General features: G+C 54.6%; 11 protein-coding genes and 1 non-coding gene across 12 annotated transcripts; 6 read left to right on the forward strand and 6 right to left on the reverse strand.

The window, feature by feature from the left end:
• Positions 1-771: 771 nt before the first annotated feature.
• GLRG_04188 (spermidine synthase) lies at positions 772-2,938 on the forward strand (the record flags this gene model as incomplete). Its single annotated transcript, XM_008094873.1, has 5 exons — positions 772-802; positions 1,573-1,608; positions 1,664-1,956; positions 2,036-2,273; positions 2,661-2,938. The coding sequence occupies 5 exons, from the start codon at positions 772-774 to the stop codon at positions 2,936-2,938; spliced, it is 876 nt and encodes a 291-aa protein (XP_008093064.1).
• Positions 2,939-3,510: 572 nt separating this feature from the next.
• Positions 3,511-4,311, reverse strand: GLRG_04189 (GAF domain-containing protein; the record flags this gene model as incomplete). Its single annotated transcript, XM_008094874.1, has 3 exons — positions 3,511-3,977; positions 4,062-4,251; positions 4,297-4,311. The coding sequence occupies 3 exons, from the start codon at positions 4,309-4,311 to the stop codon at positions 3,511-3,513; spliced, it is 672 nt and encodes a 223-aa protein (XP_008093065.1).
• A 1,415-nt stretch (positions 4,312-5,726) lies between these two features.
• GLRG_13103 lies at positions 5,727-5,814 on the reverse strand. The gene has a single exon. It is a non-coding gene; the product is annotated as a tRNA-Tyr (tRNA).
• A 950-nt stretch (positions 5,815-6,764) lies between these two features.
• Positions 6,765-7,754, forward strand: GLRG_04190 (uncharacterized protein; the record flags this gene model as incomplete). The annotated part of the gene is made up of 1 exon (XM_008094875.1): positions 6,765-7,754. One exon carries the CDS (start codon positions 6,765-6,767, stop codon positions 7,752-7,754), a length of 990 nt encoding a protein of 329 aa, XP_008093066.1.
• Positions 7,755-8,345: 591 nt separating this feature from the next.
• GLRG_04191 (uncharacterized protein) lies at positions 8,346-9,501 on the reverse strand (the record flags this gene model as incomplete). The annotated part of the gene is made up of 2 exons (XM_008094876.1): positions 8,346-9,150; positions 9,434-9,501. The coding sequence occupies 2 exons, from the start codon at positions 9,499-9,501 to the stop codon at positions 8,346-8,348; spliced, it is 873 nt and encodes a 290-aa protein (XP_008093067.1).
• Positions 9,502-10,647: 1,146 nt separating this feature from the next.
• GLRG_04192 (uncharacterized protein) lies at positions 10,648-12,195 on the forward strand (the record flags this gene model as incomplete). The annotated part of the gene is made up of 4 exons (XM_008094877.1): positions 10,648-10,941; positions 11,000-11,581; positions 11,641-12,072; positions 12,136-12,195. 4 exons carry the CDS (start codon positions 10,648-10,650, stop codon positions 12,193-12,195), a joined length of 1,368 nt encoding a protein of 455 aa, XP_008093068.1.
• Positions 12,196-15,533: 3,338 nt separating this feature from the next.
• Positions 15,534-16,863, forward strand: GLRG_04193 (RTA1 domain-containing protein; the record flags this gene model as incomplete). Its single annotated transcript, XM_008094878.1, has 4 exons — positions 15,534-15,625; positions 15,734-15,941; positions 16,093-16,147; positions 16,208-16,863. The coding sequence occupies 4 exons, from the start codon at positions 15,534-15,536 to the stop codon at positions 16,861-16,863; spliced, it is 1,011 nt and encodes a 336-aa protein (XP_008093069.1).
• A 1,563-nt stretch (positions 16,864-18,426) lies between these two features.
• On the forward strand, positions 18,427-18,708 carry GLRG_04194 (uncharacterized protein; the record flags this gene model as incomplete). The annotated part of the gene is made up of 1 exon (XM_008094879.1): positions 18,427-18,708. The coding sequence occupies one exon, from the start codon at positions 18,427-18,429 to the stop codon at positions 18,706-18,708; it is 282 nt and encodes a 93-aa protein (XP_008093070.1).
• Positions 18,709-20,527: 1,819 nt separating this feature from the next.
• On the reverse strand, positions 20,528-21,388 carry GLRG_04195 (glycosyl hydrolase family 61; the record flags this gene model as incomplete). The annotated part of the gene is made up of 2 exons (XM_008094880.1): positions 20,528-21,227; positions 21,294-21,388. The coding sequence occupies 2 exons, from the start codon at positions 21,386-21,388 to the stop codon at positions 20,528-20,530; spliced, it is 795 nt and encodes a 264-aa protein (XP_008093071.1).
• A 1,410-nt stretch (positions 21,389-22,798) lies between these two features.
• Positions 22,799-23,668, reverse strand: GLRG_04196 (uncharacterized protein; the record flags this gene model as incomplete). Its single annotated transcript, XM_008094881.1, has 6 exons — positions 22,799-22,994; positions 23,050-23,249; positions 23,333-23,356; positions 23,413-23,448; positions 23,504-23,530; positions 23,600-23,668. The coding sequence occupies 6 exons, from the start codon at positions 23,666-23,668 to the stop codon at positions 22,799-22,801; spliced, it is 552 nt and encodes a 183-aa protein (XP_008093072.1).
• Positions 23,669-23,894: 226 nt separating this feature from the next.
• On the forward strand, positions 23,895-24,636 carry GLRG_04197 (ribosomal protein S18; the record flags this gene model as incomplete). Its single annotated transcript, XM_008094882.1, has 3 exons — positions 23,895-23,991; positions 24,060-24,385; positions 24,439-24,636. The coding sequence occupies 3 exons, from the start codon at positions 23,895-23,897 to the stop codon at positions 24,634-24,636; spliced, it is 621 nt and encodes a 206-aa protein (XP_008093073.1).
• A 147-nt stretch (positions 24,637-24,783) lies between these two features.
• GLRG_04198 (pentatricopeptide repeat domain-containing protein) lies at positions 24,784-27,093 on the reverse strand (the record flags this gene model as incomplete). The annotated part of the gene is made up of 2 exons (XM_008094883.1): positions 24,784-24,952; positions 25,007-27,093. The coding sequence occupies 2 exons, from the start codon at positions 27,091-27,093 to the stop codon at positions 24,784-24,786; spliced, it is 2,256 nt and encodes a 751-aa protein (XP_008093074.1).
• Between the last annotated feature and the right edge of the window lie 2 nt (positions 27,094-27,095).

Here is a 27,095-nt window from a genome sequence, read left to right on the forward strand (position 1 = left end):
TACTGACTGATTAGAGATTAGAGTCAGGCGCCTCACAGAGACCCAACGTGCGCGCGCACTGACAATGCGATGATGCCCCATGGTATACCCTACCTAGTTTAGGTACCATTCTTTTTTGCCTTGCCGGTAAGAGGGGAAAACGACCAACAGACCCACGACCCACGACACACAGACTTTGACAGAGAGGGGAAGAGGCTCCTACACTACATAGTACACATCCTGCTGCTGGAACTGCCATCTGCATGCATGCAGTCAGTTAGTTGGGGGTGAAGAAGCAGAAGGAAGGAGGAGAAGAGAGGGGAAAGAATGGATCTCCGTCCAGAATCTTGACGACTCAATGAGGCTGGCTGGCCAGTCATGTCATCGTCTCTTCCCATTCTCTCCAACTTTCAAAACGAGGCCACCCCGGAGCCACAAAATTTTCTTCCTGTTTTTTTTTTTTTTTTTCCTTCTCTTGACTCTTGCGCGGGCACCCGCTTTCCCTTCTCACACACAATTCACACCCGCATCGCTAAGCCAACCATAATACGTCAAAGCACCATCCATTTTAATTCTTATTTTTGATCATCCAAGGCAGCGCGATTTTTCTTTTTTTTCTCACACTACTTTTTTTCCGCCGTGGCTTTCTTCCGTCATATATTACCCCTCCCTTCTCGACTCCTGCGTCTGCATCAGCGACATCTGTCTTGCTTGCCTGCGCCTCTCTCGACCTTTCGACATCTACACCACCTACACGGGACTCCTGTTATCAAACCCCCGTCTACCGCAAAAATGAGCGAAATTGTCCATCCTACCATTCAAGGTTCGTGCGGTCCACTCATCATCATCCATCATCCTTCCTGTCCTCTTCTTACTCCCACCTCCTGCTGCTTGTTCCTCTCCTCCCCCCCCCTGGATCTCTCTGTGTTCTACGTCTGCGCTGGGGCTGCTTCTTGCTGCTGCCCGCACTCCGGACTCTTGTCGCCGCCTGTTTCGCAAGGGGCCCTGGTACAACGATATTATGTGATTTCACCGCTGTCCAACGTCTTCGGCTTGCGCGCCGCGCTACGGCAGATGGGTCATCGCAACCGGCCACTGGCCACCGGTCCCGTTGCCCAGGTAGTCTGTTCTGGCCTGGTCTCGTCTCGTCTCGTCTCGTCTCGTTTCGTCCCGTCCATGGCGTCGCGCCGTTGGCAGACCGGATCACTCCTGCCTAATCCAGCAAGATCGTCAATCACCAACAACCTCCCGCGACTATCGACGGGTGGCTTATCAGCCCCTTTCTAGTCCCCCCACCGTCTGAGCACCCATGCACGATCCTTTCATACTGATCTCGGTTAAGCACTTGCTCTGGAGAAACGTCCTCCCCTGCACGCAGATTGTTGTTCGTGTATAGCCTCTTGTTGAGGTGCCAATTTGACGTCGTGAAACATGTCGCCACACTGTTCCGTTCCGGCCTTCCGGACAAGACGCTCCTCTAGGATCGACAGTGCAGATGGGGCAGCAGCGGACAGACTGAAGTGGCCCACCGCAGAACCGAATGAGAAGGGATGAGCCGTCGGATACTGTGCTAACCCGTCGGATAACCCACAGATGGCTGGTTCCGTGAGATCTCGGACATGTGGCCTGGTAAGTCCAAGACCTCGTTTGGTGACATGGCCCGCCTGCTAACGACCCGTCACAGGCCAGGCCATGACACTCAAGGTCAAGAAGGTCGTCCACCACGAGAAGAGTCAGTACCAGGATGTCCTCATCTTCGAGTCCACCGACTACGGCATGGTCTTGGTCCTGGACAACGTCATCCAGGCCACTGAGCGTGATGAGTTCTCCTACCAGGAGATGATCACCCACCTGGCCATGAACTCTCACCCCAACCCCAAGAAGGTCCTCGTCATCGGCGGCGGTGACGGCGGCGTCCTCCGTGAGGTCGTCAAGCACGAGTGCGTCGAGGAGGCTATCCTTTGCGACATTGACGAGGTAATTTCCATCACATGGCATGCTACTGCGTGCTGAGCCACGAGGACAACTCATCACCCCTATTAACACGGTCTCCCAGGCCGTCATCCGCCTCTCCAAGCAGTACCTCCCCAACATGGCCGTCGGCTTCGAGCACCCCAAGGCCAAGACCCACGTCGGCGACGGCTTCAAGTTCCTCGAGGAGTACAAGAACACCTTTGACGTCATCATCACCGACTCTTCCGACCCCGAGGGCCCCGCCGAGTCCCTGTTCGAGAAGCCCTACTTCCAGCTCCTTCACGACGCCCTTCGGGAGGGCGGTGTCATCAGTACCCAAGGTTGTACGTTCCCATTGTTCAGAGATGCCAGGGAGGGATCGAGGAAGTCTCGGGTCCAGGAGAGAATTGCCGAGGGCGGCCTCAACGTCGCCCTGCCTCTTTCTTCTTCTTTCGACCTCGCCTCGATTCCACCCGTGAAACACCCCGGTTTTTGCGCCTAGTGGCGGCCGGCGAGCCTTGGTTGTCACCAGTATACACTTTTTCCATCTCCTTTGTCGTTACAACTCGGAAAAGCGTTGCGTGTGTGCTCGAGACTCTATTTTCTTTTTTTCCTTTATTTCTACCTCTAATGTCTTGGTTCTCTCCGCTCTCCATGTTCATTGGAAGCCATTTCCTTTGTAGTGTGCCGTGAAGACCAGGGCTAGCTAACAGATGAATCACGCACAGCTGAGAACCAGTGGCTTCACATGCCGCTCATCTGCAAGCTCAAGAAGGACTGCAAGGAGATCTTCCCCGTTGCCGAGTACGGCTACACCACCATCCCCACCTATCCCAGCGGCCAGATCGGCTTCATGGTCTGCTGCAAGGACCCCAGCCGCAACGTCAAGGAGCCCCTCCGCAAGTGGTCCCCTGAGGAGGAAGACAAGCTCTGCAGGTACTACAACTCGGAGATCCACAAGGCCGCCTTCATCCTGCCCAACTTTGCCAAGAAGGCTCTGCAGTAAATGTGCCTAGCGGCTTCACGACGCGACGACGTAAAACGGGAACATGTTCTTCACGACCCCGGTGTTTTCGTAGGTCGTGGCAGCAGGGAGAAAATGAGGAAGGGAGAGTTTTGGACACCGGACAGGGGAATATATATCTCTTAGCCTCATGGGGTGAATGAAGGACATAAACTGAAGAAAAAATTTAGTCATAAAGCGCGGAGGTTGACTCCAGCGTGCTCAATCTTTATTTTTTGTTGAGTCATGTCCGTTGCCGGGTTTTTCTACGGCCTCGTCTACTTGGAGATCATCTGTCGAACCCCCTGATGATGAGTCGTTGATGAAACGACATATACCCCATCATCCATCTTTTAACATTTTGCCTCCTCGGCCGCACCCGCGTGTATCTCTGTCCTAGATGCGCCACACCCATGAACGATGCCCGTTCGAGTCCGGTCCAGATCTTCCGGCCTCGGGTAAAGTTTCCTTCCGCTCTTCCCCTCCCTTCCCTTGTCCATTCCTTCGTCTGCGACGAGAAAACAAAAATAAGATAGAAAAAAGAAGGAAAAAAAAAAAAAAAGACAAACTCCGCCTCACCAGTCGCAGCTCTTGGCCAGCAGCGCAGCGAGCTTCTCCAACCAGACGCGGTCGACGTCGTCGAAGCCGCTCGGGACGGCGCAGTCGACGTCGATGATGGCGACGAGGCGGCCGTCGTGGGCGACGACGGGGACGACGATCTCGCTCTTGCTGTCGCCGTCGCAGGCGATGTGGCCGGGGAAGGCGTCGACGTCGGGCACGAGCTGGGTCTCGCGCGAGGCGGCTGCGGCGCCGCAGACGCCGCGGCCAAAGGGGATGGTCTGGCAGGCGACCTTGCCCATGAAGGGCCCCAGGATGAGCGAGGGCCGGCCGGGGGCGGCGCGCGGGTCGAGGACGTAGAAGCCGGCCCAGTTCACCGAGGTCGAGGGCGGCGGGAGGGAGTGGTAGGCGTGCCAGAGGAGGGAGGCCGCGTTGGAGAGGTTGCTGGGTGGGGGGTTGAGAGTGTGAGCGGGTGTGTGAAGTTCTCTTCCCCTTTTTTATCATTGCCTTTCTTTCTGGCGTGTTTCCCTTGGTTTGGGAGGATGGGGATTTTGAGGGGTGTTCTTACCAGACCTGTGAGATGTTAGTTGATATATCGAGTAGGGAGCCTGAGGATGCAGGCGTGAGAAGGAGAAGGGGAGGGGGGGGTGTACCCAGTTTCTTTGGTCGTCAAAGAGGCCTTCCGCTTGCAGGAGAACTTGCTCGTAGGCCTCCTCCTTGGTGACGCCGTTGGCGAAGTTGGACGCGTCGGCGTGGACCTATTATTTTTCGAGAGTCACTCACGTGTCGGTATACCAACGAACGAGGCTAGGGCTCATGAAGGTCTGTGTAATTACCATGATCGTCTGTGTGGGAAATGGTGGGGGGATATATGGGCTTTAAAAAAACAAAAAAAGGTAAAATAAAACAAAAATTGGAAGAGAGAAAATAAAACTGAAAATAAGAATGGAATGAGGAAATTGGAATGGGCCAAAGTATCTGAAATCCAAGTATGAGGCGTGAATGGTTGGCGATCCCTGTGAAGACGCGACTTGTTGGTGTTTCTCCAAATGAGGACGGAGTGCGATGGCGGGCGGGCGACTCTCGATACCAGAGGGATGGAAATATGTGTGTTGAAATCTCTCGGCCCAATCACGTCAGATCCCCCCCGCCGGTGAAGACTCGGTGAGCGGGGGCTTTTTCTTCTTCTTTTTTTCCCCGTTTGGTTTCGTCAGGGTCCGCTTTTTGTCAGCAGGCAATCAAATGTTTCCCTCCTAACGCTTCACAGCCGGGCCGCCGGGGAAAGGGTTCTTCCAAGTGCTCCTGTCCCTCCCTTCCGTGGTGAAACCTTGATGCGCTTCTCCGGTGTCCCAGCATAATAGAAGCCCCGTCTCCGTGGCTCTCTCTCCCGGTCGAGCATCTTCCCGCTCGCGCCCGCAGCCTCAAGAGACTAGGTACATGTGTACCTGTAACTACTCCCCTCATCGGAGTGGAATCAGCCATCAACCCGTGCGCGGTTCGCAGATCACCTGGAGGAGGGGGAGGGAATGGGTCTCGCCGTTGAGGTCGTACCGAAAACCCCCGGTGCGGCCAGCCGTGCGTTGGTTGGCTCGAAGGGGCAAGTATGGTCTTCCCACGGACGAAGGGGGGCGAACCCAATCGCCCCTCCGACCTGCAACAGTTTTTGTAAGTGTCACTCTGGAATCGCAGTGTGTGTCGTCATGACGACTATAGGGTCGAAAATCTTAGTGTGTCCGAGAGAGAGAGACCATGGTCCTAGCTGGATGTGGCTGGAAGTGAAAGCAAACCCGCATGGCATGTTGTCTTATACTCCACTGTTTCCATCATCAAAGAAGAATTGATTCCCGGTGCTGTCTCCTTCAATCAATCGGCGTGCCGACTGATCAAAAGCTTGCCACCTCCGGCTTTTGTCCCAGCGCACCGCAATGTAGATAGATGCCTTGCCGCCAGAACAAACAACCACGCAAAAGAGATGTCGTCCGAGCACCAGCCGCCGCCCCCGCTCCTTCGTCGACTGCTTCAAGGACAGTTCACAGCTGACCGGAGCCAGGCGGATTATGGGAGGCGGGCCGAGGACCAGGCTGTGTGGTGTGGGTTAGTTCCGAAGGTGGTTCAGGCAGAGCGCGGAGGAATGAGTGTGTAACCGAAACAAAAACCAAAACAATCTGTCACCACGTAAGAAATGCGAACCATAAGCAGCGTGATGAAAAAGGCCAAAAACAAAAACGGAAGTTCTCCCCTTCCAGAATCGAACTAGAGACCTTTCGATGACAATGTAACCATTACAGTCGAACGTGATGAACCAACTACACCAAGGGGAGATTGAGGCTAAGCCTCACTTGGTTGGCCGATGTGGCAAACATTTGCATTATGATGCATTCCGATGACCCACACATGGATTGGGATTGACGGAAGCGATTGGTTGGTTGGTTGCGGGTAACACGTTCCGAATCGACAACCGAGTCTGATGCATGTAACAAAGCTCTTGAAGCGGATGGGAATAGTCATGTATCGATGTATCAAAATTGAAGTCGTGGTTTTCGGTCCGGGAATCTGAAGCGTGGGTGACCTGATGCAGGATGTGGATATCCGCCATGCTTGACTGCATTGCCCCTCTCTTTCGCCGTCCCGATTGCCAGTAAAACGGAAACTCACACGACCTGTAAGTGAGTCAATCCTCTTTGCCCGGGACTCCTCCGACACGCCGGAACCAAGAACGGCAATTCCGTTCGTCGCATACGAAGCGAGTGCCCGTCGCCATCCATGCCTACCCCCATTTCAATCGATCGCCAGGGAACCATTTCCAACAACCAATTGGGACGTCCAATTGCTATAAAAAAAAACCAACGCCAAGGGGGGGCCGCTCTCCCGAACCCGACACGGCGGGTGGTGGAAGGGTGCAAGGTGGGGCCGACGCAAGGGACGAGGTCTGATAAGCGATAAGGAAGCTGTAGTAGGTACTCCATAGGCTAGTAGTATCCGTAGAGGTGATCAATCAGTGACGGCACCAATTGGTACTTTTTCCTAGGTATTCTTTTTTTTTCGGTTTTTTTTTTTTCGTTTAATTAGGTACAAATCGATTACGGTAACACTCCATACCTGTCCCGCCACGGCCACCCTGTTCACGACTCCGACAACGACCCTGATTCATCACCCTCTCCTCCTCCTCCTCCTTTCTCAACAACAGACTCCTCCTCTTAACAACAGAACCCTCCTCATAATCACACCCCTATACGTTCATGCGATGAGTCACAGCACGACGCTTCGCGCAATGCGCGTCCCGTCTTCGCGCCTTTGCGCAAGCTCCGCCCGCTCACCCTTCCTCCTCTCCGCCTTCGCGAGGACAGCGACTCCCTATCGCAGCCTGGCGAGCTCCGCCGCCGCCACCGAACCCGCTGCTCCTCCCTCGCCCCCCGTCCCGAGCGCCAAAGTCAACCCCCCGGCCTCGACGCGCCCGGCGCCCCTGGACCTCCCCGAGCGCAAGCCCGACTCCTCCACCATCGGCCACCTCTTCCAGACGGGCAAGGCCTACATCAAGTTCTACAAGACGGGCCTCAAGGCCGTCTTCTCCAACCGCCGTCTGATACAGGAAACCATCGCTGAGAAGAGCGCCTCCGTCGAGGGCTTTCGCTCGCCCTCCGTCTTCACGCCCGGCCTCATCCCCAAGGGCTTCTCGCGCGCCGACTGGATGCTCCTCTGGCGCGTGCGCCACGACATCCTCCGCGTCCCGCTCTTCGGCCTGGTCCTCCTCGTCTGCGGGGAGTTCACGCCGCTCATCGTCATCTTCGTCGACGGCGTCGTGCCCTACACCTGTCGCCTGCCTCAGCAGATCGACGCCAGCTTCAAGCAGGCCGAGGAGCGCCGTCAAAAGTCCTTTATCGAGTTCGAGAAGGCGGCGCCCCAGGGCGTCGTGTCGGGCATGGTGCAAGCGGCGGCCAAGAAGCATGTGCTCCGCAGCCTGCACGTGCCCGGCATGATGTGGGAGAAGCTCGGCTTCTTCCCGCCGGGGCTTTGGGCGACCAAGGGCCGCCTGCGGATGGCGTTCCTGGAGGGTGACGACAGGCTGCTGGCGCGCGACGGCGGCCCGGCCGGCCTGGAGGAGCTGGAGGTGCGCATCGCGTGCGCCGAGCGCGGCATCGACTGCAGAGGTCGCGGGGACGACGAGTTAAGGCAGCTGCTCGGCCAGTGGCTGCGTCTCGTTGATGCGGAAGAGACCGAGGAGCGGAGGAAACGCATGACGGTCTTGCTGACCACCAAGTAAGATTCCCCTGAGTGGATTTGCACCCTCTGTGTTGTTGCTAACTCATTTCCTCCAACAGGACGGAGAATTGGCCGAAGGACAGAGCCTTCGAGCTTCCCAAGTGGCACCTCTGATTCTCCCAGCATACCACACAAACCCTTGTACAATATCTCCGCCTGGCGGACGGCAAACAATACTCGGCAATTCTCTTTGTTTTAGGTCTTGCGTCGTGGCAGGCGCCGGGCATGTACACATTATTGCACTTCACTGCGCTATGAGCTAGACGGGCGGGCACCAAAAAGGCATATGGCGGGGCTTGGGGGGGAAGGGAAGGAGATTGGCATGGCTGCATATATAGAGAGAGAGAGAGATCGAATGCGTTCCAGACAGACGAAAAGCAACAGGTGTCAAAGGTTTTTTTTTGTTTTTTTTTAAACAAGTCCCCCCTCCCCCCTCCCCTATTCCCGATGCAGATGATTGAAGACAGGGCCAACAGTAGTTACTCATCGCATTGCATGGTTTTGCAAGACGCGGTGTGGTTTCACAAGCCATCTATCCACGTGAGTCCGGGTTATGCTCATGGGCGAAATAGGGACCCAACAGGCTCTGCATTCATCGCTTCAAGGCGGTCTGGACCCTGGTCTTGCACTCGTAACACAGGCTCGCGCCGTTGACCCTCGCGATGGCCGCCTCGTTGGCCACCAGCGCCGCCATCTTCTTCTGGAACGCGATGGAGATGGCGACGACGAAGCCGCTCGGCAGCTGGCACGCCAGGCGTTCCCACGACGCCGGCGGGCAGTTCTGCACGAACAGGTCCCTCAGCCTCTGCAGCAGGCCGTCGACGCCGTCGTCCTCCCGGCGGTGGAGGCCCTCGAGCGCGGCGTGGCCGTTGGCGAAGTTGAAGACCCACCACTCGGCGCACTGCGCGTCGCCCAGCCTCCCGGCGCCGACGTCGAGCGTCTCCCGGATGGCGGTCGAGACCTTGCCCAGCAGCAGGTCGTCGTGGAAGCGGTCGCACAGCGACCACATGTCGACGAGCTCGACGAGGCAGTGCGGCGTGTGCATGTCGCAGGGCTTCAGGGTGAAGGGGGAGACCTCGTACGAGTCCTCGGTGTGGTCGGCGGCGTTGCGGCGCGAGCGCCGGACGCGCTGGGCGGTGAGTCGGGTGAAGTAGCACAGCTTGACGTAGGTGCCCAGGGTGAGCGGGCTGACGCTCGCGCCCGGCCCGCCGCCGTCGTCCGGGTCGTCGTCGTCGTCGTCGCCGTCGTCGTCGTTGAGGTCGATCGTGTTGGTCGCCGACTCGGCAAAGGGGCCGTCGAGGCAGCGCTGGAAGTACTTGGATGACTCGACCAGGAGGGACTTGTGGATGGCGAACGACTGGTCAGAGGTCTTGAGCCAGATGATGGTCTGAGGCTGTCTGTCTCGGGGGGGTCAGCGATTGTGCGTGGCATGAGATGAGATTCGGTGCTGCTTGGACCCGAGCTCATGTGAAGGACCCAGGACAACCCGCCATGCGCTTTTTCCGGCTGAGAAGCCAAACGATGTTGTATTTTGCTCCCACTAGACTTCGGTTTTGCCCCGATCGCAACCCGCCACTTTCGCAGCACACACACACCTCCCCTCCAATGGAACACAGCAAGATTCAGCTATAGCGTACTGGCGGGTCGCATCGACATTGCCCTTTGAACAATCAAACATACCTCAAAAGACTCGCTGCGTCACCGAGCTCTTCGGGTCTTGGTGCGCCTCTATCAAGTATAGCGGTCATGATTCCAATTTCTGCCTAGAGATGCCGGCAATGCTTTGCACCGGGATCAGTTGATGGGATTGGGAGGAGAACAAGAGAAAAAAGGTCGCTCCGATTAGACAGAAAGCCCGACGCGGACGATGTGGCCCCTCGGGCAGCAGCTTGTTCTCTCTCATCCGATGTCCATGGCCAATCGGGCTCGACTGGTTTTAGTCCATCATGCGTGGGCAGAAAAGGATCATGTTCGACTTCCACCACGCAATCCTCATGTCATCTTTTACGAGAACTCTATCGCCGCTTCTGTGATCAATGCTGGACCTATACCTGGTGCTTCCCTTTGTCGGGTTCCCTCCCTTGGGAGGGGGGGGGGGGGGGGGGGGGGGGTTGCGATTGGGTTCCTCTATCATTGGCCGTAGCCTTGACAAGTTGTCGTCACGGGGGCCGCGCAGACAACCTGATGGCACTCCAGAATCTAATCAGGTCTCTCTTTTTGTTTATTTGTGGGCGTATCTCCGCACGTGGAAGACAGAAAAACATGAACGGCAAAACAACAACAAACTCCTCCCCATCTCTCTTTACATGTTCAGTGCCCCCATCCACCTCGACCAATCGTAGTAGCATGTGTATTCACCCAACAAATGCAAAACCCTATAAATAACAGGAATTGTAAAAACGTAGCAAGATATCTATATGAGTGAGTTCTGGAGTCATGTTGACCCATCGTTGCTGTGGGCTCATCCCTTGGAAACCGCATTCCCATGCTCCCTAAGAGTCCCCTTGGTTACCCCCCCCTGACACCCAAGGCTTTATCGCACGTGTATCCCATCCTGTTGATCCATATGTGTTGCACCATAATCAACCTCAACATCGTATGCCAAGAGGTTCTGTCTCAGTCGCTTGGCGCGGACCTCCGGCGTTGATGGCTGATGGGCGTTTGAGCAACGAAGCGGGCGGGCGGGATCGCTGATCAGGATTTATAAGAAGCACCAGTCGTCGGCATGGGTTTCCCATCTTTCTCCCATAGCCGTCCTTTCTTGTTTTCTTTTTCTTTTCGTTCTCCCGTAGCAGTCGAGAGGCCACTCACTGCGTCTAGTAGCGGGTGCGTTTTGCCTGCAGTCGTTTGCTTGCTCCCTCTTGTGTTTTGCCATACCGCACCCGCTCGTTACCATGGTGGTGCTTTTGATGCCACTTGTTTTTGTGGCAGTCCTGCTCCTCGCAAAATGGTTCTCACAGCCTAGAAAGACGTCGCCTTACCACGGCAAGGGCTCCCCGTCCTTCCTCGGTAACGCGCCCGACTATGCAGCCAGCCCCGTTTCGCTCATCCGTGAGGCGGGAGTGCGATGCGGAAGCGCCCTCTCAGTCCAACTACAAATGATCTACAACTGTTTACTTCGTACTACGAAGCTCGACGTGGTTCATCTCGACGTTTCGGAGAATGCCCCTTCATTCTGCCATGGAATGGTGAGCCCCCCATTTGAGACACTCGTGGAACATCTTGTCTTAACGCACGAAAACCAAGGGCGCATTTCTCAACAAGACTGTCGATCTAGAATACACGAAAAACAGCAAGGCCATGGTCGGATCTTTCCCCCGGTACATGGGCCGCGCCGAGGCGCAGGAGCACACGGCCAGATGCACCACTGGGGAGACGCACAGTAGCGCGCTGGAGTGGACGACGAGGAGCGACGTCGAGCTATTCGCCGGGGTCTCGGAGCTGACGCACAACGTTCTTGTGAGAAGCCTGATGGGCGACGACTTTTGCGAGTCGGGCGACGAGCTCCTGGGCCTCGTGCGGTCGATGGAGCGCGACGCCGGCGATTTCTGGTGCTCGGCGCTTCCTGACTGGGCGCCCTACCCGCCCGCTCGACGCCTGCGCCGTGCTCGCGAGCGGGTCGGGGAGATCTTCTTGGAAAGGCTCGGCCAGAGACACGTGGATGCGAAGAACGGCGAGCTCCGGTCCGACCTGCCGGACTACATCACGTACATGCTACACGACAGGAGCACGGCGCCGCTAAGGCATTGCTTCGCTTCTCATCACACCGTCCTCATGTTGGCTTCCGATACCTCGACCGCTGCCGTGATTTCGTGGGCTGTCGTTTGCGTACGTGTGTCACAGGCATGTAAGAGATTGCTCCGCAGAGACTGACAATCGTATCGTAGCTTCTGCGCCACCCGGACGTCATGGCCGCCGTCAAGAGGGATGCTCGGAGCGGGGCGGGCGACTCCGCGCTGCTCCAGGCCTGCATCAAGGAGACGACGCGTCACTACAATGCAATGAAGCGCTCCCGGGCGGCGGCGGCGGCGGCGCCGCTGAAGCACGAGGACTCCGAAAGCTACCCGAACTTCGACACCTGGATGCCCGGACGCTGGCTCAACGCCGAGAACAAGCTGGTCGACCTCGGGGACAGGTGCGCGGTCCTCGGCAGCGGAGGCCGCCGGTGCCCCGGCGAGGGGATGGCCGCCATCGTCGTCACCCAGACTCTGGCCACTCTTCTTCGCTGCTACGACATCGGATGGGTGACCCCAGACCAACCTCGGACTGTGCGTTTCGACGATCTCGACTTTGACAGGCTTGGCTCGCCATGGCTCAGGGTAAGCGGTCGAGTGTTTCCTTTTCCGCCGTGTCGTCGACATTCTTTGCTGACGGTCCTCCAGAGCGGTCTGAGGGTGAAGGTCTCTAGGCGAGTGTGGCCCGAGTTGATGGGTGGATGCTGAGGGAATACCGTGCCCGGGGTGAATGGGAAAGTGTCCGTGGATGCGGTCTGATGAACACGGTCCCTGATGAGAGCTTTGGGAGTAAATTCGATATGGAGGTCAATGAGTAATAGGCGCATGCCAACCAAGTATCTAATAACGGCTTCTAATGATGGTTCAAACAATGCTTTCTGACAAAGTGAGCGCTGACGAGAGTTGCGGCGCCCAGGTGCCGACCGCCGGCCGGCGGCGAAGCGGGGCCCGGTGGGACCTCCGAGTGGATACTCTTCGCATTCCGACTGTCCGCATCCGTCAGACTCTTGCAATTACCGTGCGGCCGGGATATGATGACGGAGGCTAGCAGTAAGCCGGGGTTCAGGTATTGCGAGGATGGACGGTATGCAATTCACCATCACCAATCTTCCGACAACATGGTATGGAATATGCGACGTATATTATGGAGATTCTTTTAACGGTCTATTGTATTTACGGAGAATACATATATCGCTGTGCACTTGAGCTGATATCAGCCAACGCTAGGCATGCTTTTGAGGATCCCAATTTTGCAATAGAAAACACGCTTCTGCTGACCGATTCATTTGCTGACTGCCCTCATGTAGTGATCGTAACTGTCCCTTCCAATGCGCCTAGAATGCCATGATAGTACAGCCACTCAGCAACATCTCGTTTGGCGATGGTATATCCAGGAGCCGAGTTCCCTACCCCGCCGATCCGTATCGCCTAGAGTCCGTAAGGTCGATCGTAGGTGAGGAGTGTAGGTCGAACGATAAGGGAAGAGCTGAAGCAAGGGTAATGGTGCCGTATGGCCTCCTCCATTGCGGATTTGTCGGCATTGGCAGATCGAACTTCCATACTCGACGTGGATTCTGCCTCGCTGGCCTCCGTATCGGTTTGCGCCCCACTACTGGTGCTTGAGTCATCACTGCTTTCGTAATAGCTGCTGGTCTCGTCGTTTTCACTTCTACAAGATCTATCGTAGTTGAGCTGTGTGATGGTATGCTCACTGCTGGTATCGCTGGACGTGTCGCTGGAAATGTTGTCACGATGGATTGGATTTCGTTGACTAGGGTCCGAATCTTCTTGTTTGCCCATAAACCATTCGTATAGTGGCCTGGCCTTGACTGCGAGGGGATTACACGATTGATAAATTTGTCTGGTGATGGATATAGTGCCTATGCTGACAATCCGAGGCCTCTCCCGCGATCCAAGCTTTTGAAAGCCCGCTAAGAGTGCGGCAATGACCGTGAATACGGCTTCTTCAGAGATGTAGGAATTAGCCATAACTCCTTGGGTATTACTGGTATTGTCTGTAATCCACTGGGTTCTGAACCCCCCGATACCGTATATGATGACGTGGACGGGTTCTCCCTCGAGTACTTTGGGGAAAAGGACGTCGACGAGAGTCTCCATGTCATCCAAACCCCCATCCACAACTCTTAGGCGAGCGGCTTGATTGGGAGACAGTGTCCCCGTGATTTCCGTCATGGTTTCTAGAAGCAACCGGTTTCTGACATCTGTATGGACATGTGTGAGAATGTCTTTTTGGAACAGTGCAATCAAGCAAAAGTGACCGAAAGCATGGCGAACCTTGCAGCTCGTCCACGATCAAAACATACGAAAACCCACTCACAAACATGACATACAAGAGTCGGATCATCTAGGGCATGTCTCAAGCACTTGAAAACCGTCAAACCAGTGGCTCCGAAGAAGGCGACATGGCGTACGAGTATGTCGACAGTAGAATCCGGGTCGACAGTCGTCGACTTAGTCGGCCTGGGAGTATTGTTTAAGCAGCCATACGCTAGAGCGACGATGAATAGATGCAGTGGAGGAAAAGCGAATAGGCGGATGGTGTCGAGTTGATGACTTCCTGGGCGCCAGGGTTGTGACACATCTGGACGTCGGAAGACAGAGAGGTCTGGTGGGCTGACCATGGCGTTGGATGGAGGTTGGCGGATAAGCATTTACAATAGAAGGCCCTAGAACGTTGGATTCGGGTCGCGATGGAGATACAAAATGTGCCATGTTGAGACGTGAGTATATGCCGTCGATTTCTCGAACGGTGGTGATGCTAGTTAATATGAAGGAAAGAGACAAGCTGAAATACAAGTGAGAGGTGTAAGTTGGCTTGCGTCCATCCAGTCGAGTCGGAAGGAGAAGACAATGAATCAGGATTTGGCTGAGAGAAGGAACTTAGTAGAAAGCATGTCTGACCTCTCCTCCCAGCTAGATGTTTCCTTCCTCACGAATATGGAACTTGTGTAAAGTCGAGAGCCTCAGACGACGAGCGGCCCTGCCCACATCCGCGGATGCTTCCCCAATATCAATCCCGGAACGGGTCGTCAACACTTATAACGAGGCGTTCCAGCAGACCTCTATCGCTGTCGCTGACCGGGCCTTGCCGTGACACCGGTGGATCTCGTCCCGGCCGACTTCACCGATCGGCTTCCGGCCTCTCCCCTTCGTCCCCACCTTCACCGACGACCGCGGCTGTCACGCCTGCGACTGCGTCTCGTTACTGAGTATGTGAAACCAAAATTCAAAGCCCTCTCCAAGCTCGCCTATCCGGAGACACACTGCTTCAAGGATAGGGGCAAGGGTACCCCGTCCTAGAAATACGCCTAACCTGTTGACTTGCCTATTTCAGCCAAGTGCTCCGCCAGGTGTTGCTGCATTCCAAGGTTGCAGCCAGGAACCATTGTCACAGTGTGATCAATTATTCAGCATACGGATACACCTTGATGAATCACGGTACAAGTCTTGTTCCATCTAATCCTATCCAGTATCCAAGGTGTCATTTTGAATGGTTAGCTTGAATATTGGACTGAATCTCGGATTTTGATTACTTTTGCTAACCGAAGCTCGTTATCCACGACAACAAAGCACTGTGATAAGTCCCTGCTGTATGTGTATGAACTTCGCTTCACCACTATCTACCTACCTTTCTTGTCTCGTTGTTACAAAGTGCTGCGAAGGACAACCGGGCAAAAGTCTGGGCCACGCGTACGCCTCATGCAATGATGACGCTCGCCAGGGGGTACGTAACGAGAATCTCGCGTTGCTATTATTATTTGCGCTGTTCCTGTGCACGCATCGCATCCTTCATGTAAAGAAGCGAATCGGGCCTTGGGGGGGGGGGGGGGGGGGGGGCTGTGTATGGCCAGACGCTATGTATGCTATGTGGTGGACGAGTTGAATAGAGTCTCGGAAAGTTGACTTATAAGGACCATGGTTCAGACCCAATGATCAAGCTTGAAGTCCCAATGACATCAATGACAATTAGATGCCGCTGTGAACAGTCTTAAACACAATCCTCATTTATATTCACCCTCATCAAAATGCGATTCTCTAGTGTCATCCTTGCTGCAGCCTCCTCAGCCTTCGCCCTTGCCTTACAGCCAGGCTCCTCACCCACGCCAACTTTGCTGGGGTCTGTATAGAGACGGCAAGACACACTCATCTCGTCCGCATCATCATTTATCCCGACGGGCGTCTTCATCACAACAAAGCACATTATAATTCCCGGTATGACAAATAGCCATGTCAATATCCCCGCCAAAACTATCGAAATAGCTATCCCCACGTGCATCCAGACTATAAAGCCAGACGTCAACGGGTATGTCCCACCTGGCGAATGCGGTGCCATCTGGAACTACTACCCCAGCTTCGTTGCGGCTGCGGTGTTTGCGGTGCTCTTTGCCCTCCTGACTGCCGTTCATATATGGCAAACTGCCAAGCACAAGAAGGTTCGTATGTCTTGACGCTTTCAGAGCCTAATGCTGTATTGTATGTATGCACACGCTGACCAGACCCCGGAGGTGGTGCTGGGCCATTATCATGGCGGGCATCTGGGAGACTCTGGCATTCGTCTTCAGAGCGGCCAGCAGCAAAAATCAGCAAAGCGATGGGGTCTATCTCGTGTTTCAGATCTTCATTCTGCTTGCACCCATCTGTGAGTCGGTTGTTATTTGAGAGTCCAGGCTGCTTATGTGCTAGAGCTGACACGGTTCAGGGGTCAACGCGTTTGCTTACATGACTCTGGGACGAATGATCTACTTTTTTCACCCATCGCGGTCTCTCCTGAGCATACCAGCTTCATCCTTCGCTGCCATTTTTGTGGTCCTCGATATCGTCTCCTTCGCCGTGCAATTGGCAGGCGGCTCAATGGCTGGCCCGACGGCTCCGCCTGCGGAACAGATGAAGGCGATTCATATCTACATGGGAGGCATCGGCCTTCAGGAGTTCTTCATCCTCATCTTCGTTGGCTTGGCGCTGAAGTTCCAACTCGAGATCCAAAAGATGGACAGGTTTCGTGGGGCGCAACCTCGACCCTGGGAGCCACTCATGTGGGCGTTGTATTTCTCCCTCGGTATGATCACCATCAGAATCATCTACCGTCTCGTCGACTTCTCGTCTGGGCATGGTGTGGACAACGCCCTTATCACCCACGAAGCGTACTTTTACGTTCTGGAAGCCTTGCCCATGTTTCTTGCCATCGCAGTGTTCAGCGCAGTGCATCCCGCAGCGGTCATGAACGGTGCCGGCTCGGATATGCCTGGGGTTTTCTTGACAATCAAGAATGGATTTTCGAAGAGAAACGGGAGGATGCCGTTGAAAGAGGACGTGGAGGAGCAAGAACTTACTAGAAGGAGATCCCCGAGCTCTTGAAAGAGTATTTGCTTACTGGGTTTGGTATCCTCGGTGAGTGTCGCCCTCCCCCGTATTTCGGCACTGTATGGTAGCAAGTTACAAGACTAACCTCCTGAGAAAGCACATACATACATGAAGGTAAAAAGGAGGCCTATTTTCTTTTGGCGCCTATGGCATTTAGAGTGCGACCTAAATGGTGCATGTACAGGGTACAATAGGGCCTATGACTACCTCTAGTTTATGGCGAATACTCTCGCCGCGAACGCAACAGCAGCGTGTTGTGCACTTGACTATCATATAACCTTTAACCGGCAGAATTCGTCACTGATTTATCACATCCGCTGCCAACCCTATAGTCGTGACAGAGATTACGGTTGCCATTTGTCTACCGTTCGCAGTCTGCGCGAGTGTCACAGCCGTGACCAAAGCAGGCCCCTATCCTCTTCTTCAACTAAGTACCGATATCGTAGGTCACCAGACAATCGCCAGCGGGTTCGGGTTCGGGCAGTTCAATATCCGGGTTGCGCCTGTTGATTCCTTTTGCAAAAAAAGACCCTAGCGTAGGAGGGATCAAAGACGAACAGTGTTTCGTTCGTCAGGACATTTCTGACTTCCGCCGTAGCCGAAATCTCGTCTATTTTGACGACGTCCTCTGGGCCGATCAAAGCAGCTGCCCACTCGATTTGATTCTTGATGTGCTTCGCAGTCTCAGGATTGAACCGGGTATTGATAAAGTACAGCTGGTTTCGGCCTACGGGACAGGGGAAAAGAATTGGACTAACATCTGTTGACGGTGCCGGCTGGGTGTACTAGACGGCGCAACCTCGTCAATCTCCGAGTGGCCCTTCTCCAGACATACAAATGGGTGCAGGCGGAGTGGCAGCGTTTCCCCCGAAAGGATCATACCACCCTCTAGATCTCAAGCCCGTCAAGTCAAACAGACAGACCAGTCCAAGGCGATGCATCCGACGTAGTACGTCTTCGGAAGTGCGGGAACGAGGCCCAAGAGACAAGCGGCAAGTGGCAAGCGGCAACAGCTAGATCCATGTACCACTTCACCCGCTACTCAGCCTAAGCCTAGAATGCCAGTGTTATGGCGCGGTTGGTGTGTATATAGCCGATTGATTCCATCCAAGTATCTGCTGTTGCGCTCTGTGACTCAAGTACGCCGTCGTGAGCTGCGGACTTACGTAACAGTCAGTTTAGGGGTCCGTCTCTTGGTGGGGGTGGGGTCGGTGTGTCGGTGAGCGATAAGCTCGGGGTCCACTAAAATTTTCTCTAGCCTAGGACCGACCGAGCGCTTGAACTTTGCCTTTTCACTCTCTCTCGACGTCGCCCGGATCATCTTGCTTCGAGGCCAACGCACAACACACAACCTCCCTAGCGACCTGCGGACAGAACATTGGACGCAGATAACCATTCTTCAAATTCCACTAAAGCGGCATCCACTCAGCCCTCCGGCGCAAATCTCTTCGTTCTCACGAGGCGTCGACCGCCTACGGGTTACGCACTCGACCAAACCACGGCCCCCGGGGAGACGTACATACCGAATCCGGACACACACATCCCAACCCCCAAACAATGGCTCAAGGCGGCATCAAATCCTCGTCGCGCCCTGCGCCGACGGGCAAGCCCAAGCAGAAGTCGACCAAGAACGCCTCGCGCGTGGCGAAGCCGCAAAAGGCCAAGGCCCACGGCTCCGCGGACAAGTTGCAGAAGAAGCTCGCCGCCGGCCTCGTCAGCCGGACGGAGAAGCTTCTCGGCGAGCGGGCCGGCCATCTGGAGCTCATCGGCAAGGGCAAAAAGGCCAAGGGTGCCAAGGACGAGAAGACGCACAAGGGTGGCAGCCGCAAGTACGGCTAAGGCTTGCTCGGCCTTTTCGATGGGAGCATGTTACGATCTGCATGGGCATGGCTTGAAGGAATGCTGCGTTTGATGTAGCAAAGAGGGCCACTGGGAACGATTCAGCCAAGGGCGATGGATGCATCGGGGAGTAATCTCTATGCTGCCCAAGCCCCCGACCCGGGTGGATGGGGCTGGAAACTACAAGACGCGCATCCGGGAGTGCGACGAAGCGCCTCATAGCCGAGGCAGCGCCATGAGACTCCGCTAGCCTGCGTGGGATTGCGAGGATCGAGGGTGTTTGACGACTAGATACCCCCAAATAATGCAAAAGCCTGTTTTCTGTTCAAAGACACGTCCGTGATGATGTGGAGGGTCAAGCATAGGGGTCGGAGTGGCTAGGTCAGGTAAACACTGGGTCATACGGTGTGGCTTCTATGCCTAGATGTCGATTGTGTACAAAGACCACCCGCAATCAACTCCCCTCGATGAATGTTGCTCAAGTGGGAAATGCGAAACCCGACAGAGAAAGATGGAGTATCTCACACTTGAGTGCAGAGGTTCATCGTTATGCCATTTAAAAGGTGCCAAAATACATAGATGCCGTGCTGGATGTGCAACGCGGTGAGTCCGCAAACCGGAAAATGTATATCCCAAGGCGGCTTTGCGTCTTCCGTGAAGGGGAACCAAGAGACAATAGAGGGGTGGCAGGGCCGGAACACCTTGATGTTCTATGAGCGACACAAGCCCATCAATGCTTCAGGATTCAGACTTACAAATGATTAGGAAGGGATGGCTTCGTTCTGCTGAACCAAACACCATGAGACGTAGGCACCGACCTGAGCACGCTCACCCCAAGACGGCTACATGCTGAGGAGCAATACTGCGGAGAATGAGTGTCAAATGCGAGGGGTTCTCCTCGTACAGCCAAAGCTTCACTGCAGACTCGCATTCAACCTCTAAGCCATGCACCGCCGCGCCTGGAACCCCCCCCCCCTCCTACTGGATAGCCGTACTATGCTGCTCTCAGTTGAACTTACATTTCAATAAAATGCATGTCGGTTCTTATGTTATACTCGCTATACCCAGCTTGTGCATCTTGCCCGTGAGCCGTGGTACGGAGGCATGCGATATATCCCTCGGCATGGCGCCATTCAACTCGTATTCTGATACTCCAGCAGAGCATTCAATAACACCATCCAACCATGGGCCAGGTCTGTAATAGTGTCTCGTCGAAACAAAAACATAACGAAGAAAGTGTTATGGAAAGGACCCTGCGGCGTCCGGGGCACTCGGACGCCCATGTGCTCCGTGTCGACCAAGATCCCGTCCGAGAGCGTTGGCCCAAGAGAGGGGAGACAAAGATTCATGGCGAGATTCGGTTATCGGCAATGCAGGGAGGGAGGTGCGAGATACGATGGTGAAACCGACACCAGGGGCAAACCAGGATGTACGTCGTTGTGCCACCAAACCAGGCAGAAGACCGGTTTCCTGTTTCTTTAGATGGAGGGGAAGGGGTGGAGGGGGCGATACTTGCGCTGTTTACCGTCGGTGAGGGATGGCCAAGGAAACTGATATGAGGAAAGGTTCCTCCATGGTTTTAATTCGGACCGGGAACTACCGGATATCACATTATTCGCGATAGTAACACAATGTAGGGCTTTTATATCATACACGACCGCTGTCTATAACAATTGGATACATCTTGATAACACGTCTTGCATGTCGAGCATAACAAAGTCGAGTAGGCCACACCATTATTATGCGTTATTGTATGTAAGCATCGGTAGAAATACATAAAGAAACGAAATGTTTTGTACATATGGCATGAAGCCTTCGCTCAGTAAACGACAGCCACCCGCTTCCGCTGACGCTCAGGACTCCGCTTCTGCTGCTTGCCGATTACCGGTGGCCCGGGGATGGAGTACTTGATGTTGTCCTGGTAGATGCTTATCTTGATGCCCGCGTCGCTGGCCTTGTACAGCTCCGTGCCCTTGACGCCGGAGGGCTTCTCGGACCCGCCTCCCTGGACGTCGATGTTGATGCACTGCGGGTAGTTCTGCGCGCCGCCCTCGTGGCCCGCGTCGTGGAGCGCGATGGTCTCGTGGCGGAGGACGTAATGGCCCTCGGCGATGTCGGACGGGATCGTCAGAGTCCAGGAGTTGTTCTTGGCAATCATCTCGTCCGAGGCCCACTTTCCCGGCGCCTTGGAGCCGTCCAAGAGCCCGACGGCGTCGACCTTGAAGAACTGCAGGTTCGACTTGTCGACGTTGGCGCAGTCGCCGTTGCAAGGGGCGAGGTAGTCCATCATGGGCCCGCGGTGCGAATCGGGCCACTGGGTCCAGAAGACGGTCAGGCTCGAGCCCGCCGTCACCTTGGCGGCGATGGGCGCCGGCGTCGCGCCGACATGGCAGATGATGTCCGGGTCCGAGTACTTGTTGGAGGAGACGAAGCCGTTATCCAGGTCCTTGGGGGTGGACCAGCCCACAACCTTTGGTGGGGGGTTCTGGAACTGCATCGAGGGATTGTAGCCCTCATAGCTGGAGAGTGATTAGGTTAGTGAACACGAATTGTCAGAGTGAGTGGGATGCTGGTTCCAGGCTTACAAGACTCCGTCTGCCATGATACCTGTTACCGTGCCGTGGGCATTGGCGGCCTGAAGCACAGCCGAGACTAACAAGGCGCACTTAAAGGCAGACATTGTGAGAACCTTCATATAGACTACGTGAAGACGACGCCAGTGAGCACTATGGCCAATTGGCGGCTTGTATAATTTTAAAAAGAAAGGATGAAAAAAAAAGAAGATGAGCTGACATTGTAGAGCTGCCAGCGGTTATATATGTTTTCGAAGTGAACCTCGAGCATTATGAGCTACAAAGGAGTGTAAGAGTCGGCCAGCGCGCTACAGTATCACCAAAGAATGTAATTCCGGGACGAGGTGCCGATATGAGAAAAAAGTCCCTAGGACGACCATGTATTATAAAGCATGCCGGGCCACCAGCCGGAGTCGCAGCTGCAAACTTCCCCAGACATGCTTCGGCCATCCAAACAAAGCCATCGCGCCAACCCCCTGAGCTGATGTTTCGGACCACCATAGTTCGCAGTACCGTAGGTGTAAAATATCAGACACTGAGGGGAACGATAACCTCAAATGCTTGGCCAGGATCTCGAGAAGTATGATTACCAAGAACCACATCTGCGCCATCCAGAATGCTGGCCCTTAGGCATCAATTGGTCATGTACTCTGTTTCAAGACTTGAGTAAACGATTGTCCAAATCAGCGGCTTCTCGCAGGGTGTCCATGCGAGCATCCTTCTCCACCTCATATAGTCATCTTCTGACGGCTTTTTACGTTCTTCTTGTTGTAGCTTGCAAAACTTTGTTCCGACCCCGGACGGCATGCCTATCCTGGCCAGGTCGAATATCTCCACATTGCGAGCCGACTCCTCACTGTCACTGACTTCTTCTCATCCACTTCCCAATTCGGCATTGGCCTCGCCTCCCGCATCGGGGCCTTCAGCGACAATCTCCGTGCGGCAATATTGTATTCGCTCATCTGTCTGCTATATGGCAAAACCTTATGACCGTTTCATCTCCCCAAGGGGCGTTCATCTCCTCGCCGAGAGTTGCATCAGCCAGCATGAAGCTTCTGCAACAAAACTTTGGTTTGCCTTCCGTCCCTCGATGATTCGATCTCAACGCTCAGTATACTTCGCGTGTAATGAGTTGACAGGCGAAAGTAGGCGCCGATTGCGTCGCTTGAGAGTTGTAATCGCCGAGATGACTCCTACAGGAGCCAAGCCTGCTGCCCCTCATCCGTACATGTGCATCAGGCGAACTGCTTTGATGACGTACACCGCCGAGTGCAGTTCGATACGGCGTTCTGTCGTTCTCACATCTGGAAGCTGTGTCCACCTCTAGACTTTGCCAAAGGCTCGCTGATTATACCATTCCCTTGGCGCTGACTCAGGGGCCGATGTGTAGAACTTGGCAGTAGGCGAATGCATTTCGAAGGCCCATCCTCATAACTCCATAACGCCGCCGAAAAATGACGAAAACCAAGCTCTAGGCCATGGCGGCAAGCCAACCATCCGAAAGTCAATTCGGCACGTTACAACAACTCAAAATCGTCCAGCTTGTCCCGGTACTTCATGATGTTCCGCTTCACCTTGCTACCCACGGTCCATGTGACAAAGTCTTCCATACTGCGGGTTACCAAGAAGGCTGGATCGACGCAGGTTTCTGTACCAACACGGACGTGTCCTTGCTCGATGAGTTTCGTCGCTGCCTGTACGGTCTCGGCCATACTGTGATCCCAGTCAGCATCACGCTCGCCTAGAGAAGCGTGTTGTGAATCCATACCGGAGGCGAGTCATGACAACGGGGAGACGCCGTCTTGCAAACGCGCTGACCGTGACATTGTGCTCGACAGCTGACAGCTTCGAGGCCGTGGACAGAATGCCCATGTCGTACAGCTTGTCGAGGAGAAGCTTCTCGTGCTTTCGGCGGGCCGCGTTTTCCGGGGGCATGAGACTGATTCTGTGTGCGAGCTGACGGATGGACTGGAAGCCAGCGTCAGTTACTGCAGGAGTGTATACTCGACCGTGGGGTGTGCTCAGCGCGGATCATTGGCTGTCCAACTTACGCCGCATAGTCTGTTGTATTTATGCTGTCCACGTTTGTCAGTACCTCTTGGCTATGCAGAGGGTCCGGAACAGTACTCACATAATCTTCAGGCTTCTGGATCATATATCTGCGCACCTGTTTGCATGTCAGAATACATGGCGGCAACAGTTACTTCTGGAATTTGTCGTACCACTGAGGCATCGCGGTGATCTCCATCCTATCACAATCGTCGTTAGCACATGCGCCTCATCCTGGTGAAATGCGCAAGCGGCGGTGATCTCCGTACCTGCTTGTACGTAATGAAGTCATGCTTCCGAAGAAGCTTCTGCTCGTGATACTTGAGTTTGCGGACCATGTCGGGCTTTCGGCGTCTCGAGTTTCCAACTTGGTATGGCGGATGTCGACGGTGACCGGTCGTCTGGCAAAGAAAAAGTTCTGGAGCCGAGGCGGGACAAAATCCTTATCGGCCTTATCGTAGAAAAGTGGAGCGGAAGGTTCCGTCAGCCTACCAAAGAATTTCCGTGACAGCTTCAACCTTAGCAACAGACCACGCCTCGACCAACAACCTCACAAAACCGGCCATGCCCCCCAGATTACCGTTTCTTTCGGCCGTCAAGGCCCCGGGTGTCTTCATGTCCCGGATTGCGCGACCCTTTTCATCCACTTCTGCCAACACCCGTACGTCAATGCCTACCTTGTCAACCTCCCTAGTCCTGGCGCGCCATAGCTAACGCCTCTCGCTGCAGAGTCCGCTGACCCGATCTCGAATCTCCTGGATCTTGACGAAAAGCCCCAGGTGCACTCGACCGAACGTATCCGTGGCATCATCAACCAGGGCGGCAAGGCGCGCATCGAGGGAGTTGCCGCCCGCAAGCGCACCATGGTCGAATCTCTCCGCGAGAGGAAGATCAGCGACGACTACATCAAGCAGATGCCGCGTCGCTGGCGCGCTGGTGAAGTCTACGCGCCTCACGACCTGAGTTCCGTTGAGGTGGAAAAGTGGCGCAAGTCGAAGCGGCCCAATGTCGATGTCATCGACCTCCTGGGCATCAACCCCCTGGACCATTACAGAGTAGGTATTACTTGCCAACTGCAGGGCCTCACAATGCTGACAATGCTTCGCAGAATTTCTCCATGGTTTCCGAGTATATGACTTCGTTTGGACAGATTGAGCACTCGAAGAACACGGGTCTGCGGCCAGTGAACCAGAGAAAGATGGCGAAGGCCATCAGGAGAGCGATTGGCATGGGTATCCACCCCAGTGTGCACCATCACCCCGAGCTGTTGAAGAGGAAATTCCGCCTCAATGCATCATGGAAATAGATTTGGATAAGGATGCGGCTTGCATGGTACATGTAGCATTGTAACTGAACATGGGGAGTCTCTCGTGTATGAATTGTACAACATTTTGGCGTCTATTATAAATGTACAGATACAAGAAGCTTCTCTCGCACTTTTCTTTTGTACATATCATGCCTTTAGTACCCGCTGCAGCTTGAACTTCTTCAACTTCTCCGCCGTGTGATAGTAGCGGAACTTTTCGACCTCGGCCCATTCTTCCGGGAACTGCTTCTTTGCCCATGCCTCGAAGTCACGCTGCAGCCTTTGGCCAGGTAATGCGTTGAAAGGGATGCCCAGTCTGTTGAAAGTTAGCTCTCAAGTCAAAAAGGGGATCCGAAAAGGCCCTACTCACGTCATCGCATCGGGCCCATACCCTACAGCTCGCTTCATGGTCCTGATTGTGCTCTGCACCTCCTGCAGGTTACCATTGCCTGCAAGGCCTCCGCAGTAGGCGGCAAACACCGCTGGAGGGACGTCGATCTCCATCTTTTCCATCTTCTTCCAGATGTCTCGCGCAATCTGGTCACCAAAGGCTTTGATTTCACAGAGATAAAACACAATCTCGAGACTGTTGTATGATGGGCCTTCAGCTGAACGAACAATTTCCTGCCAGAACTCAAGTCCAATGCTTGGCTTTCGGCATGCCCCGTATGCAATCATCAAGGCGTTAAACATCTTGGTGCTTGTTTGAATCTTGGTGTCCATCTTCAGCATGTTATGGACCAACCTGAGGCTATCCAGGTCGGGACACCGGCCCATGCCTTCGAGGCATTGCACGTAGTTGTCGCTGGTGGGGTGGAATGCCGGGCTGACATGCTGACGCATGTGGCCAAAGACGTGAACTGCCATGTCAGCTCGGTTGCGGTCGAAAAACCCATCCATAAGCCTCATACGGCTCTCGACGCTGGTTTCCTGGAAGAACTGACGCAAGATAGCATAGGCGTCCCAGACCCTTGCGGTGCTGTTCTTCTTGTCTAAACAGAACGTCACAAAGGCGTCTCTGACAGATCGCCGTTGTTCGTTGCTGTGCTGAAATACGTTGAGCGAGAGGGTGTCGATGATCTCAAACTGTTGGTCGTTTTTCAGGAAGACAGTGCACAATGCAACCACTGTCTCTGGATCCAGTGTTACGATGCGCTCCTCTAGAATATCCAACATCTCGCGTATCGCCTTGAAATCCAGTTTGGTCTGGTAACATAACGCCTGTAGGTATTTGTTGACTAGAGGCAGGTCCTCCTCTCCGTTGAGCTCTGCCTTTGGGAGCTGCATGTATGCCGTCTTTGCCCCGGTCAGGTCTTTTGCCCGGATCTTGAAGTCCATCTGGAGAAGATACGTCTTCGCATCAGGCCGAATGCCGAGCTCGCTGGAGAATGAGATGAGTCTTTCCGCCAGGTACGGGTCATTCTTCTCGATTGCAACCTCCAGGAGACCATTGATGGTTTGTATGTCTGGCAGGTGAGAGCTGTCATTGGGGTTGTGGCGAGCAACGACTTCGAACATGCCCTTGATATCATCAAGACCTTTCCCCATCGATAGTACGGCCCACTGATAGATGACGTCCCAATGCTCTTTGCTCGGGTTCTCGTCGATAAGCTTCTTGAAGATCGGCGCAGACCAGCCACCTTGGTTATTTCTGACTGAGAAGTGCAGAATCTCTTTGAAAGTCCTAGGGCTCTGCAGTTTGTCGTCCACAGCCGGTCTCAAAAACCACTTTTTTGTTTCCAAAACGTTATTCTTCTTGGCATAGAAGGTTGTCATGACCTCGTGAAAGCTTGATGTAAAAGGCACCCCAAGCTCTTCAGCCTTTGTGGCAGCGGCAAGTAGCTCTGCCTCACGTCCTTCTTCCGCCAGGCCTTGCAGGACGTTGATCCAAAGGTTCTGGGCGTTCGGTCGCTCCGCCTCCGGCAGCTGAGTCCAGTGTTGCTGCAAAGTAGAGAAGGCTTCAGTAGAGGCGCCAAAGAGCGTCAGAGCAATGAGATAAGCCTCGAAGTCATCCGCGGCACCAGGATCTGTTGGGTCCAATGCCCTTTCCTCCTTGATCACATCGTATAAGAGCCTGGAGAACTCCAGGTGATCTGCTGTATCTTCCTTTGGCAATTTCAACAAGGCATCACGGGTAGCTGTCAGGTCCGCCAATGTTAACCCTGGTCCCGGCTCGTCGTCCTTATTTTCGACCAGGTATCTCAGTAGGTTCCGGCAGTGCATCGCTTGTGTGCTGTTGACAACAACATTGCAGCGCAGCTTGTACGTGAACATTTCCCGAAACGCTTCAACCAGTTCCGTCCTTGAAGGCGGCCGTACACTCTCCAAGAGGTTATTCCTCCATATCAGGACCGTCGGCCACCCAGGCTCATACTCTGGATTCTTGACCTGTCTCGGGGGCTTCTGCAGGATGCCAAAGAAGGTCCGTCGCGGGGCTTGTCGGGATAAGAATACCATCG

This window comes from Colletotrichum graminicola, assembly GCF_000149035.1.
Source record: "Colletotrichum graminicola M1.001 genomic scaffold supercont1.13, whole genome shotgun sequence".
Taxonomy (NCBI): domain Eukaryota; kingdom Fungi; phylum Ascomycota; class Sordariomycetes; order Glomerellales; family Glomerellaceae; genus Colletotrichum; species Colletotrichum graminicola.